Here is a 14,405-nt window from a genome sequence, read left to right on the forward strand (position 1 = left end):
GTGTGTGTGATGAGAATCTTGGTTTCTTTTAGAAACCCAGTTATGTTATGTGAATGTGGTTTTGCTTTAATCCTGGCCATGGGATAAGAGACTGCTTCGAAGCAGGTGACTATGATTTGCCTCATGCTCTAGCAAGGGTGTGCTTTTGCCAGCTGCAGATAGTTACTATGAATGTGTAATGTTTGGAATTCTGGGAACTTTTCAAGACGGTTTAAATGGCAGAGCCCCAAGAAGGCCTGAGCTCACTCTGAGGAGGTTGTTGCTCCCCACTGCTGCTGGCTCCTGTTGTGGTGGTTTGTCGAGTGGTTGTGAGCAAAGAGAAAAGAAGAAGAAATTGTAGATATCCTTACAATGACAAAGACTGAACTTGCCCCAAGGAACTGGATGCCTTAAATCAGCAGGAAGTAATCAAAAGAGGTCAAGGTCCCCTTTCCCCTCTAACCTTCTTTCTCTTCTACCAGCTGGGGGGTTGGAAGGGATTAAGGAGGAATAAGGGTGGAAGATATAAGGACTCAATAAAGTAGCACAAAAAGTACACCAACGTGTGCGCACATTTGTGTGTGTGTGTGTGTGTGTGTATCTGTGTGTGCTTTTGTACATGCAACTGTGAGAAGACCAGAAGTCAACATCAGTGTCTTCTTCAATCACACTCTACCTTACTTTCTGAGAGTCTCTCATTGAACATGGATCTCTCTGATTGGCTAAACTGGCTGACCATCAAGATCCCAGAATCCTCCTGTGTCAGTGCTGGAATCACAGCCACATGCCCGGCTCAGGTCCTCAAGATTGCTCTACAAGCAGTTTACCCACTGAACTGACACTGGAGCCCTCAGATACTGAAACTTAACCATTAACACGCCTGGGTCAAGGGCTGGTAGATCATGATTGGATCATGACAAGGGGTTGGTGGGTGTGTCCTAACCTCTTTGGCTCTTCTGTCACATGAAGACACACCAGAACTGAGATGTGGTGTGAGATGTGGTGTGCTGGTTAGTTTTACGTCAACTTGACACAAACTAAAGTCATCTGAGAAGAGGGATCCTCAACTGAGGAAATGCCTCTGTAAAATCAGACTGAAGGCAAACTTGTAGGGCATTTTCATAATTAGTGATTGATAGGGGAGGACCCAGCCCACTGTGGGTGGGGCCATCCTGAGCTGGTGGTCCTGGGTTATATAAAAAAGCAGGCTAGGCAACCCATGAGGAGCATGCCAGCTCCTGCCTCCCTGTTTGAGTTCCTGTCCTGGCTTCTTTCAGTGATGGACTATGATGTGGAAGTGTAAACTGAATAAACCCTTTCCTCTCTAAGTTGCTTTTGGTCACAGTGTTTCATCATAGCAGTAGTAACCCTAATTAAGACATATGGAAAGTGAGACGACCTTGGACTTTTTGCCTTCAGAATGGTAACAAATGGTATTCCTCAGGCCAAATAGATTGAGACAGTATTTATCCATTCATTTTCATTAATTTATTTATTTTGAGATAATCTTTTCTTTTTTAAAGTGTCTTTTGGGGGGTGTTTGTTTATTTTTTGTTTTTTTGTTTTGTTTTTTTGTTTTTTTTTGTTGTTGTTTTTTTTTTCAGACAGGGTTTCTCTGTGTAGCCCTGGCTGTCCTGGAACTCACTTTGTAGACCAGGCTGGCCTTGAACTCAGAAATCCGCCTGCCTCTGCCTCCCGAGTGCTGGGATTAAAGACGTGCGCCATCACGCCCGGCTTGGAGTGTCTTTTTAAATTGAAAAGCTAACAAATTGTTGAGTTACAGTCCCCACTCCAAAACCACAAACTGGGTGGTAAACTAAATCTCTAGGCAACATATTCAAAGCCGAGAAGATTAAAAATTAAAAAAAAAAAAAAAAAAAAAAGACAAAACAAGGCCTCAGATCCCATTAAGAGAGCCCAGCTGCACTCAAGCTTTACCGCCAGCAGAGGTCGGAAGACACCACATGGTTAACTTTAAGCTGCCCTGTTCCACTTTCCCATTCATGAACAAATGTTTTGTTGATTCTATTTCAGCATACTTTCCCTAAGTTGTTTCATTTACAAGGCTAACTTTGAAAGGCTCACTGAAGTTAACTGGACAATGAACTAGAGGCAGGAACCACTTTACAGAAAGAGGGAAAGCCCAGAATGCCACTTTCCGCAGAGAACTCATAGTTCGGTTTTATTCAGAGTAATGGGGGGAGGGCCCAGGGAAGGAAACTTCTGCTTATAGAAGAAACTCAGGTCTGATCTGGACTGAAACTTTACATGCAGTGAAGACTAGGTGATGTTTGTCTACCGATCTCTAATATTAACAATTATAAACAGAGCAGTGTAACTAGCATTTGGAACAACCCTTCTAGTGTTACAGTGACAGGCACAGCAGTTCACTTCTCTCCACACCATTGGTTTTCTTTGCATACCTGGACCTCCTCCTCTTCAGTGAAGTCATTTTTGATATTGAAGGTTTTACAAACCTCCTCAGGAGTTTTCCCCTTAATCATACTGGCCACAGTCTTGCATGTGACATCAAGCACGCCTTTGATGTCTAAGTAGTTTGCAGCCAGAATAAGTTCAAAGAGTGTTCCTTGGTCAACTTTCGGGAATTCTTGGTCCCAAACGGGAATATCATTTGTCCGCTTTTCTTTGTTTTCATCATCCTCAGGAGGAGGAGGGTCACCTTTGTGGTGGGTACACCACCGAGTGACCTTTTTTAGAATTGCTGCATTAACATCTGGTAAAGGAACAGGACCATCATCTCCTCCATCATCCATTCCCAAATTTTCTGGCCTGGTCTTGCTGGTCACAGGTTGTTTGGCAATTTTCTATATCAACTTCAAATATCTCTCCATCAGAACTCTGCAACTTTGTCGTAGGCATGGCTCTTGGTCTCAAAACCGCAGGCCCAAGGCTGACGGACAGAGTTCACAACCGCACAGAAGTATTGAGAACAAGGCCACCTTGAGACAGAGTCTTACGTAGCACATGTTGACTTTAAACTCTGTACACAGTCTAGGGTAGCCTTGAACTCCTGGCCCTCCTGCCTTCGCCTCCCAAGTGGTAGGAATATTGTCATACACTACCACACCTGGCTTTCCATTCATTTTTAAAGTCAAGTTGAGGACAGAGCTGTATTGCAGGAATTACTTCCTTTGGGGTAGGGACAGAGAAAACAGACAACTCAACATCCCTTCTATCTAAAACGTGCTCCAGGCTACAATTAAAGAAACTGAGGTGCCAGGTAGTGGTGGCAGACACCTTTAATCCCAGCACTTGGGAGGCAGAGACAGACAAATTTCTGAGTTCGAGGCCAGCCTGGTCTATAGAGTGAGTTCCAGGACAGCCAGGGCTACACAGAGAAACCCTGTCTTGAAACCACCCCCCCTCAAAAAAAAAAAAAAGAAAGAAAGAAACTAAGGCTCAAGAAGGAGGCTGAAGGCTGAGCATGATGTCACACACTTATAATCCCATCACTCAAGTTACTGAGGATCATGAGTTCGAGGCCAGCCTCAGCTATATAGCAAGACTTGTCTCCAACTAAAATAATAATAATAATAATAATAATAATAATATAAAGAAAGGAGATCAAAGCCCTCATTCCTGAACAGAGGTGCCTGTACCCAGCATCTAAGCAAAAAGTTGTATGACTTGAGTCATCTTTTTTTTTTTTTTTTTTTGGTTTTTTTGGTTTTTTCAAGACAGGGTTTCTCTGTATAGCCCTGGCTGTCCTGGAACTTACTCTGTAGACCAGTCTGGCCTCGAACTCAGAAATTTGCCTGCCTCTGCCTCCCAAGTGCTGGGATTAAAGGTGTGCGCCACCACGCCCGGTCGTCATCTTATGTCTGCTCAGTTTCCTGAGTGAGGTTTGACCATACTTACAAAGGACCCAGTGATATGTGGTTGCATCACCATACATGATCAGCTGAGGGATACAGGAAAATGGACCGCAAGCCCAGATGGATGGAGTGGAGCGAGCTCTTCAGTATCCCCAGAGTTAAGTGACTAGTGGAGCCCCGGTCTATCAGCAGGTCTATCTACAGTACGTCTGGTGTTGTGGGGGAGGCTGTGGACCCTCCTAGGACCCTTCCTTTCGGAGGATCCAGTTGGAGACAAGGTTTCAGTGTGTAGCCCAGGCTGGGTCTGGATGCCTGGATCCATCTGCCTCAGTCTCCTGGATGCTGGGATTACAGATCTGCAGCTCCACGCTCTGCCAGAAGACTGAGAGACAGTCATTACTGTCCCCTGGAGTGTAGATAAACCAGAACATGGTGACTTGCTTAAGCTATAAGTCCAAGGACTGAATGAGATCCTGAACAGAATCTGAGATGCCTCCCAAGTCTGGCATGTGCCTGAGTTCCTTCCGTCTGCCTCAGAGGGCATGGACAACCAGAGCCTATGTTCTGCTGCACAGAGGCATATCACACTTTTTAAAAAAGATTTATTTATTTATTATACATAAGTACACTGTAGATGACTTCAGACACACAAGAAGAGGGTATCAGATCTCCTTACGGATGGTTGTGAGCCACCATGTAGTTGCTGGGATTTGAACTCAGGACCTCTGGAAGAGCAGACAGTGCTCTTAACCACTGAGCCATCTCTCCAGCTCCGGCATATCACACTTAACCATCACAGCAATTGTCTGAGTCCAAAGAAACTCTTTCTAGACAGGGATAATAAGAAATGGGGAGGGCAGGGCTGGAGAGATGTTCCAGTGTTAGAACGCTGACTGCTCCTCTGAAGGACCCAGGGTCAATTCCCAGCCACTCACCTGGAGAGGTGCCCCCCCCCACTGCTCCTACCCCACCCCACCCCAGTCCCTGCCTCCAGGAACTACCTAGGGTTCCAGTCTGGTTTGAGGAAAGTGGGCACAAGTGTCCCCAGCTATAGAGTTTGCTTGCAACTCTCCTTCCAGTTGCAGGGCACCCTGGGGAAGTTTTCAGCTTCTCCGATCTGAATTCCTACCTGAGAGACAGTGTGTCAGGGTACCTGGCTCACAACCCCAGGGGATCTGATGCCCTCTTCTGGCCTCTACAGTCACTAGGCATGCGTGCGGTGGTGCACAGACATACACACAAGTAAAACACTCATATACATAAATTTTCCTTGGAGGGAAGGAAGGAAGGAAGGAAGGAAGGAAGGAAGGAAGGAAGGAAGGAAGGAAGGAAGGAAGGAAAAGATAGAAAGAAAGACCAAAAGGGTGGTGGAGCGAACCGGCCAGCATCCTCCCCCAGAGTTGCTATGACACTGGCCTGGGGAAGAGGTGACTTGGGAAGCTTAGAAAAGGCTTTTCAAGTAAGGCAGGAGATTAAGATTAGGATTGAAGAGCTCAGTGCCCGCTCGCCCCCTCTCCCCAGGGAGTAGCCTCTGAAGCTGCAGGAAGAGCAGTTGGCAGGCTGACCTTGGTGCCTGTGGTTTGAGGAAAAGGCTGGGAGCGAAGCCATGCTCTCTGACCTGAGCGGGCACAGCCTTCCCAGACCTGCACATGCTCTGGAAGGCCATGTCCCCTCCTCCGCTCCCTAGCTTCTGTCCTGGCCCTGCCTCACCCACCACACACAACCATGGGCAGTCCAGGAGCAGCACCCTCACTGCTGGGGAGATCGATCGACAGGAAGGAGCCACACATCTCCACCTTAGCCGAGAGAATCAAAGTTCTCACGGTTAGGTCACACTCTGTCCTCTCTGCATGAAGCCAGGTGCCCCCCCACACACACACACATGCTCTGTCTCTCAGGAGGGAGAAGCTGAAGACCTTCCCCAGGGTGCCCCCGCAATCGGAAGGACAGTTGCAGTTCGACTTCTATAGCAGAGAACACGCGTGTCCACTTTCCCGGAGCCAGGCTGGAGTTCGAGGCGTGGCTCTTACTCCAGGCAGGGTGGGGTGGAAAAGCCAGAGGTGGGGGAGGAGTAGCAGAGGGGGTGGGGGCCACCCCACCTGTTGCTGCTGCCCAGCAGTGCTGGCAGGAAGAGACAACCCTCCCCTCTGCCTCCACCCTCACCATAGCTCCCATCCATTGTCACCACACTGTCTCAGCGCTGCTATATTTAAGACGGTTACAAGGCTCTCAGATCACATTCTTCCCCCGTCCTCACTGAGCCGAGGGCAGGAAGAGAGCAGGGAACTTCTACTGGAGACAGCCGAGTGGACACCGAGGTTTCTGTGAGTCACATGTAGGGCGCAGGGGCTGAGGGACACCCCAACTTTCCATAGTGAATGACCTATGGGGGTGGTATATATGGTACATGTGTAGTGTACATAACTCTAGTGAATGTGTGTCTGTGGTGTACGGGTTTGGGTATGTGTATATGATGATGTCTGTGCATAGGACTACATGTAAAGTCAATGATGTTCTTGTGTGTCTATTGTATGATGGGGTAGTATTTGTGTGACTATGGTGTGTGTATCTATAGTATAGTATGTGGGGTATGTGTGTATGTGTGTACGATATGTGCATCTATAGTGTTTATGTGTGTGTTATAGGCAATGTGTCTGTGTGTGTGTTGTAGAGTATGTCTGTGTGTGTTATAGGGTATGTGTCTGTGTTGTGCTATAGGGTATGCATATCTGTGTATATTATAGGGTATGTGTCTGTGTGTGTTGTAGGATATGTGTGTGTGTATGTGTGTATTGTAGGATATGTGTGTGTGTGTTATAGGGTATGTGCCTATGTGTGTGTTGTAGGGTTTGTGTCTGTCTGTGTATGTTGTAGGATGTTTGTGTGTCTACTATAGAGTATGTATGTATGTGTGTGTTCGTGTCCTGTAGGGTATGTGTGTATCTCTCTCTCTCTCTCTCTCTCTCTCTCTCTCTCTCTCTCTCTCTCTCTCTCTCTCTCTCTCTCTCTCTCTCTCTCTCTCTCTGTGTGTGTGTGTGTGTGTGTGTGTGTGTGTGTGTGTGTGTGTAGTGTATATATGTAAGTATGTTGAGTAAGGGGTTTGCTAGGGAGATTTGAGCTTGGTAGCACCCCAAGTGAAAACAGGGTATCTGAGAACCCCATGCTTCATTTCACTGTTCTGTGTAGCCCTGGGTCTTCTGATGTGAGTCCTCCTTGACATTAAAGATAAAGATAAAGAAAAGAAAAGGCCCTTGGGGACCTCCTTGGAACTGGAGTCTTTGCTGTACGGAGTCAGGGAGCTCGGCTGGCAGGTCCAGCAGGGATGGAGCATGTGGGCTGAGTGCTGCTTTGACCCCACAGGCAGAGAAAAGGCATAGACCCTGTAGTCCCAAATCCTGGGGTGGCCGGGTTCATCCCACACAGGGGATGAGGACCCAGGGCTCTGCTGGGGAAGGAAGAGCCTCCACTAACCAGAGCCAGACCATCACAGCCTTGGTGGAGCTGGGGAGCCGTGCCTGTTCCAGCCTGTGCCGACCCACTGGGCAGGGTGCATCCACTCCCTGCTCAGCCAGTGCCGCTTCTCCTCCTGTGGGGAAGGGCAGTGGAGGCCACAAACCTCTCTGCTTAATCCCACACTTTAGTCAGTGCTTTAAAAAGCACCCATGGCTCACCGCAGAGGAGGGGGTCCGGAGGCCAAATGCCAGCGGGCCACTGTCCTCATTAGGGCAGAGTATCAGAGAGAGGCCCAGTGCTGACGTCAGAGCACAGGAACCCTCTTTGTTGGCTCCCCGGGTCAACCCTGCGGGCCGAGGAAGGAGCTTAGCATGAACGGGCTTGGCTAGGTCTCTGAGTGAAGAAATGCTATCTAGCCAGGAGAAGCCAGAGCCAAGCCTAAGTGAGCAACTGTCCTTTGGCTCTGCTGAGATGCTTGTCGGGAGCCAAGGGACCTTTGGGAGCAGCCCTTAACGGCACTGATTACTGCAAGCCACTGACCTCCCTGATGGTCACAGCTGGGGCAGCACAGGAAACCAAACCTTACCTCTGACACTCAGCAGCTAAGCCCCACCACCTGCGAGTCATAGACAGCCTCCATACAGGTAGGGACTAAGCGGGAAGAGGAGGCACTTTCTAAACCAGAAGCAAATTATAGGGTGCTGATTAAAAATACCAAAAGGAAGAGACAGTTCTTGGCTTCATGTGTTTTTACAAGGCTTTGGAGGAACTTGGTGGGAGTGTCTGACACTTAGGTGGGACTTGCTTCTCCAGGCTCTCAGTTAACCATTTGGTCGCCCATCCCAGGAGTGTGATGGACACATTTTACGGATGAAGAACCCAAGTTATAAAGTCCAAGGCTGCAAGCACACTTAGAAGCAGGAATGAGAAACTAGGGTCACAGGATTGTACCGAGTCACAGACTCACAGTCCCCATATTGTGTATTAACATGGTGCTCAGGCTTGGAGGAACGGCTGGGGCCAGGAAACCAGCAAAAGCTCTTGGGTAGGACTAGACAGAGGGAGAGGGGACATCTGCTCGCTCTGAGACTAGACCCAGCCTGGGACAGCAGCGTGCAGTCTGTCATCCTCTGGAAGGCCAAGCCCTGGAGACGGGGATGAATGGAGCAGGTCCGCAGCCCCCAGCCAGGGCTCTGCTCCCCGATGGGTCTCTGCTCACCCACTGCCAAGGCACAAGGGACAATAGAGAAGCGAGACTCTGCCTTTGTCACCGTGGTCCCTCACCTTCTCAGGCCTCACTCCCTATGCTTCCATAGAGCGGTGGTTCTCAACTCCTTTTGGGGGTCAGATATCCTGCATCTCCGATATTTACATTACAATTCATAACAGCAAAATTACAGTTATCGTGAAATAATTTTATGGTTGGGGAGGTCACCACAACATGAGGAGCTGTACTTGAGGGCCTCAGCATTCAGAAGGTTGGAACCACTGCTCTAGATAAAAAAAAAACCTGCACACTCCCAGAGCACTTGGGAAGGGAGGTTGCGGATGCTTGGTAGGACGACTGACCGTAAACCTTGGCTTTGACAGGTTATTACGCTCGCAGCCATGACTCTACCCCACAGTCCTGGAAGTGCCGGGGAGCCCCAAGCCTCCCAGACCGGGCAGGTCCACAGGCTGGAACACAGGCAGGAGGAGGAGCAGAAAGAGGAGCGGCAGCACAGCCTGCAAATGGGTTCTTCCGTGCAGAGGCGGACCTACCGCAGCAGGTGGGAGTGTCCTGGACCTGTGGCCCCTCCCCCGCCGTGGCTCCGCCCCAGGATCCAGTTAGCCCAGCTGTGCAGAGATTCTCATCTTAGATGGGTAGCACAGGCTCACCTTCTGAGATACCTCAGACTGCCATCTGAATAAAAGTGGCAAGGGGCAGTCCTCTACAGACCCTGTCTGAGAGGAGACACAGTCCGTCCCTCGGGGAGTGTGTTGGGGACTTTCTGTCCCCATCACAAAGCACAAAAAAAAAAAAAAAAAAAAAAAAAAAAAAAAAAAAAAAAAAAAAAAACCCACATTAGGAGAAGAGTGGAGTTTTTGCTGTTGTTGTTTTCTTTTCTTTTCTTTTGTTGATTTTTGTTGGTGTTTGCTTGTTTGCCTAGCGCTTTGTGGCGTTTATTCCAGTCTTGGTTCTATTGCTTTGAGGCTGAGGTGAGACAGAACAAACATTAGGCTGCAGGGTAGCCAGGAACACAGGGGGGAGGGGGATGAAGGGAGGGAGGGAGGAAGGAAGGAAGGAAGAAAGGAAGGAAGGAAGGAAGGAAGGAGCCTGGAACAAGGCAAAGCCCCCATAACCTACTCCCTACACCTCTAGATGTTTCTTCTGCTCCCAATAAATTACCAAACTGAACCCTTCAGGGATGGACTGACTGATGATGATGAGAACACAGCCCCTGTGGTCCTTTGGCCCCTGTGGCCCCTGTGGCCCCTGTGGCCCCTGTGGTCCAGCCCCTTCTCAATGAGTAGGTCTGGCAGCTGAGGACTGAGTTTTCAACACAAGTCCTTTGGGGGTGCCTCATACCCAGACCCTAACAGGAGGCACAGCCCTATCCAGGGTGGGGCAATATCCTTGTTCTCAGAGACCCCTGCATTGAGAGGGAGGTTCAGTGTGAGAAGGGAGCTCAGGTTGTCTTCTGGTGCCTTAATGTAGGGCCATGGTCTCAGAGGCCCCAGGAAATGCCCCCAGATCCGTGCCCTCCCTTTCTCCTGGCAGTGAGGAGGAACAGCAGTTCAGCTCTGAAGACTATGCCCTGGCTGCCGCTCTGGCCCTGACAGCTTCCTCAGAGTTGTCCTGGTAAGTCACTGGCTGCTGAAGGACAGTTTTATCTTGACCCTGGTCCCTACCTCTTTGTGGACTCCCACTGACACACAATGGGTCTTCCCAAAGTTCCTTTTGCAGAAGGACTGGGCAGTGTACAAACCAGTCACTGTGAGGCCAAGCCTCACACCACCCCGTGGACAAGTCCCCACAGCAGGAAATGACTGTCCCCAAGAAGCCATCCTCATTACCACAAGGTTCACAAGTAAGAGAGGAACTGGCCATAGGGTACAGACTGGTAACAATCACAGGGCTCACACAAGGAAGGGATGGATGGTCCCTGAGTGCCTGAGTGTAGCCAGAGGACCACAGCTTTAGGAAAGAGCCCTGGGTCCTGCTGTCCTTAAGCAAGTCATTGGACCTCAGTTTACTGTCCTGTGAGACACATCTGGACACATCTGAAATCAGCCAATTGTTTGTTAAGGAGCCTCACACGCTCCATTCCTAACTACACACTTACTAAACTCTGGCCGTAAGCAGGTCATCCCCAGCAACATACACACAGCTACATGCGCACTTTTTTGAGACAGGGTTTCACGTGGACTAGGCTAGCTTCAAGCCTGCTATACAGCCAAAGGGTGGCCTTTAACTTTTTGGTCCTCCTGCCTCATGAGTGCTGGGGCTGAAAGCACATGTTTTTATATGGTGCTGTCGCTCAAACCCAAGGGCTCTGCGCATTTGAGACAAGCGCTGTACCAACTGAGCGATATCCCCCAGTCTCCTTTCAGTGTGTCTGCCCAATACCAGGACACAAGGCTGTGCTTGTCCCTAAGGCACATTCCCAAGTGCCACTAGCATGTTGGGGTGGGGGTAGGACTGCTGCAGCCTCTGTGGGTATGTCTGAGTCCTGTCCTACAGGGAAGCTAAGCTGAGACGTCAGACCACCACAGTGGAGCTGGAAGAGCGTGGACAGAGGCGGGTTGGCTTTGGCAATGACCTGGAGCGGATGGAGCTAGCCTTCCTACGCACTCAGAGGCTGCTGCGTCAGAGGCGAGACTGGAAGGCGCTGCGGCAACAGGTGAGGCGGGCGCTGGGGAGACCCCAGCCTTGAATGTGACCCTTGCCAGTGCTCCATCCTTACTCCTCCCCCTTCTCCAAAGGTATCCAGGAAAAGGCCCTACGTCCCAATTCTGACACCCCTACCCTCAGGTTACCCAACCTGAGAAAAGGTCAGGCTGTTCTTCAGCCTCAGTTTCCCCTCTGTGGTTATAACAGCTGAGGCAGAAATTAAATGAGCTTAGATTTGTAGATGACTTCCAAGTGTCTAGAAGACCTTCACAATTGTGCAGGGCCTGAGGTCATTTCCCTGCCCCCTGCCCCCTGCCCCCTACCCCCTGCCCCCTGCCAAGGTCACACTTCACGGGCTTCTTTATGTAGCCCCTGTGTTCTTCACGGATTGACTCACTCCCTGTCATAACCCCCTACAGGGGTGAATAAATAAATATCTTCATCATCCTCATTTTACAGGCAAGGAGAATGAGGCTCTACCTGTAACCCCACAGCTGGTCCTAGAGCACATTCCCTGACCACTGAGCGGCCCTGCCTCAAGATGGTGTAGATGAGGGCTCAGCCAGAGTCTGAATGTCAGGGGGCAACATGGTGGGGCTGGCCCCTTGTTGTCACACACCCCTTCACCTCCAGACAGAGAAGAAGGTCTGGGAGGCCAAGGAACTGATTGAGCTCTGCTCTGGCCGTGGCCCCTGGTTCTGGATCCCGCTTCGGTCGCATGCCGTCTGGGAGCACACCACAGTACTGCTAACCTGCACTGTCCAGGGCTCACCTCCATTCCAGGTCACCTGGTAAGCCCTTGGGGCTGGAGACAGAGTCCTCGCTCTCCCTCCATCTCTCTTGGAGTTCTTTGGAGGGGGTCCCCCATCTTCACCCAAGGTTCCTCCGTCTCAACAAGGCTATACCCCAGAGACTCTGAGTTCCACCCACCCTACACACAGAGCAAGGACAGCTGTCTGAGAGCCTCAGGCCAGTTTGGGACTCAGTTATTCTTAGCCTGGGTGGGGAAGACTGGAGCCCCCTGGAGAGCCAGCCCTTGTAAAAATATGATTCCCTGACCTGAGAAGACAGCTGCTCTGAGCTGGGCATCTTCAGTACTAGAGATTGTTCTGGGAGTCAGAACAGAAAGCCCAGATGCTAGGGAGGAGGTGGGGAGGGCAGGACCCCGCTGAGAGGGTGGGCTCAGATCTAAAGTGTGAGCCTAAAGCCAGGCCTAGCGCTCTCTCTGCCAGCCACTGAGCCAGGGTGTGGGCACAAAGATGACTTAAGCCCTTGGATCTGCTTTTGGGTTGGCTTCTGTTTCCAGCTCAGATAATAGGCTGAAGCCCCTTCTCCAGCTGATTCATGCTAAGGGTTTAGTGCCCCACAGAGGAAGTCCTCAGAACGTGACGAGGGCTGGGAAAGAGCCAGACATAGAGGTTGCGCATGCATCTGATGCCAGCCCTTAAGAGACGGAGGCAGGAAGGTCTCGTCTAGAAAAGAGAAGTGGAAAGAGCTAAGAAGACGGGAGACAACGTTTCTAGAAGCACAGCAGCACCCCAGAAACCTTGTAGCTGGGAGACCCTCTGAGCCAGGTGCTGGAGATGGGGTGCTCGTGGCGGCTTCCTGAGGAGCCGTGTTGTGCGCAGAATGGAGTCCCTGATCACTGGGTCTTAGGGCCATTGCTAGGCAGGCGCAGGATAAGAAAGGCGTTTCAACAATATTCATTATCAACATCACCGTCCCAGGCCGTCAGGGTCTCACTCTTAAAGAATGCCCAGCCCAGGGAGAACTGGCTGCAGAGAAGTGTTCTCACAGCCCTGCCAGACCAACGGGGAGAGGGGAAGGGAGGGAATGGCTGTCCTGGCCTGCAGTGCCCCGGAAGGCTCCTCGGAAGAGGCAGCACGGGAGCTGGAGGGTGGGTATCACATGGCCCAAACCCAGAAGTGCAAGTAAAGGGACCCCCTTTATACAGGCGGCCATTCTTGTCCCATTTGAGCCTTATGTACGGCCATATAACCAAAGTAGATCAGGATTCAGATTTGGGTAGTCACAAAGCAAGACAGCAACAGGTTAGGTTGGCGGGAGCAGGGGATGTTGTTGTTGTGTTGTTGTTGTTGTTGTTGTTGTTGTTGTTTGGGTTTTTGTTGTTGTTGTTTTTAACTTAAAGCATACAAGTGCTAAGTAGCTGGAGATGGCAAACACATAGGCGGGTCACAACCAAGAGTGACATCTGAAGGAAGCTGGCCTCCAGGCTGGCCAGTTCCAGCTGACACACTTTCAAAGTCATACACTGGACAGTGCGCTGGGCAAAGGGAGCTGCGGAGACCAAGGCAGTGCCACCTGCCAGTGGCTGGCCCCAATAAGAGCTCTGCTTCCAACTCAGATCTGAGCTAAGTCGGCGAAGGGGGAGGTGGGAACTGGGGGGGGGGGGTGCTGGTTTCTGCACCAACCAGCAAGGCCAGCACCACAGAGCCACGGATTCCTGAAATAGGAGAAGCCAAGGCCAGGGCCACTGGCTGGTGATCCCTGAGGTTCCTGGCTTGGTGATCATGGAGCTGATCCATAAGACTGCTCTCTGAGGGTGTGTTCCTGCTCAAGGTCCAGGCTTGTCAGGAGAGTCCGTCCATTCAGCAACTCCTGAGCATTTCCTAGATGCAGGAGCATTGAGAGGACTCAATCATAGAGCACTGCCCTAGTAAGGTAACCACTCTGAGCACTCAGTCCCAGTCGCTGAGGACAGACTTGCTGTGTAGGGCAGGCAGGGGGACGGATCTGTTCTCAGGATGCTGCATGCTTGGGATTGCACATGAACAAGAAGAAACCCAAGAATACCCCTGGGTATTTGGGGGAGCTCAGTGCTCAGAGGGGTGCCAGGGAGAGGCAAAGGGAGGAGACAGCAACTGCTGGGAAGTACCCTTAAAAATGGAATCTAGGACTAGAAGGATGGCTTAATGGTTAAGAATGAATACGGCTCTTCCAAAGGACCAGAGTTCAATTCCCAGCACCCGTGTTGGTAGCTCACAACTGTCTGTAACTCCAGCTTAATGGAAGTCAAAGTCTCTGGCTCTTTTGGGTTCTTCATTAATGTACACACTTCCCCACAAATCTACTACACATAAGTTTGTTTGTTTGCTTGCTTGTTTGTTTTTTAAATTAAAAGAAAGGTAAGGTAGGCTGGTGAGATAGTTCATTGGGTAAGAGCACTGACTGCTCTTCCAAAGGTCCTGAGTTCAAATCCCAGAAACCACATGGTGGCTCACAACTACCCGTAATGAGATCTG

The 14,405-nt window shown here is 50.3% G+C and overlaps 1 protein-coding gene and 1 pseudogene across 1 annotated transcript in view; one reads left to right on the forward strand and one right to left on the reverse strand.

The window, feature by feature from the left end:
* Window positions 1–2,366: 2,366 nt before the first annotated feature.
* Window positions 2,367–2,859, reverse strand: LOC110323793 (annotated as a pseudogene).
* Window positions 2,860–6,059: 3,200 nt separating this feature from the next.
* The window catches only part of Myom3 (myomesin 3), a 55,447-nt gene continuing 47,101 nt past the window's right edge, over window positions 6,060–14,405 (forward strand). Inside the window, exons 1-5 of the mRNA XM_021200779.1 lie at window positions 6,060–6,139; window positions 8,859–9,037; window positions 10,030–10,110; window positions 10,993–11,152; window positions 11,776–11,933. Of these exons, the coding sequence (XP_021056438.1) occupies window positions 8,877–9,037; window positions 10,030–10,110; window positions 10,993–11,152; window positions 11,776–11,933 (560 nt within the window). The 5' untranslated portion in view covers window positions 6,060–6,139; window positions 8,859–8,876. The remainder of the gene's footprint in view (window positions 6,140–8,858; window positions 9,038–10,029; window positions 10,111–10,992; window positions 11,153–11,775; window positions 11,934–14,405) is intronic.

The sequence above is a fragment of the Mus pahari genome, chromosome 6, assembly GCF_900095145.1.
Source record: "Mus pahari chromosome 6, PAHARI_EIJ_v1.1, whole genome shotgun sequence".
Taxonomy (NCBI): domain Eukaryota; kingdom Metazoa; phylum Chordata; class Mammalia; order Rodentia; family Muridae; genus Mus; species Mus pahari.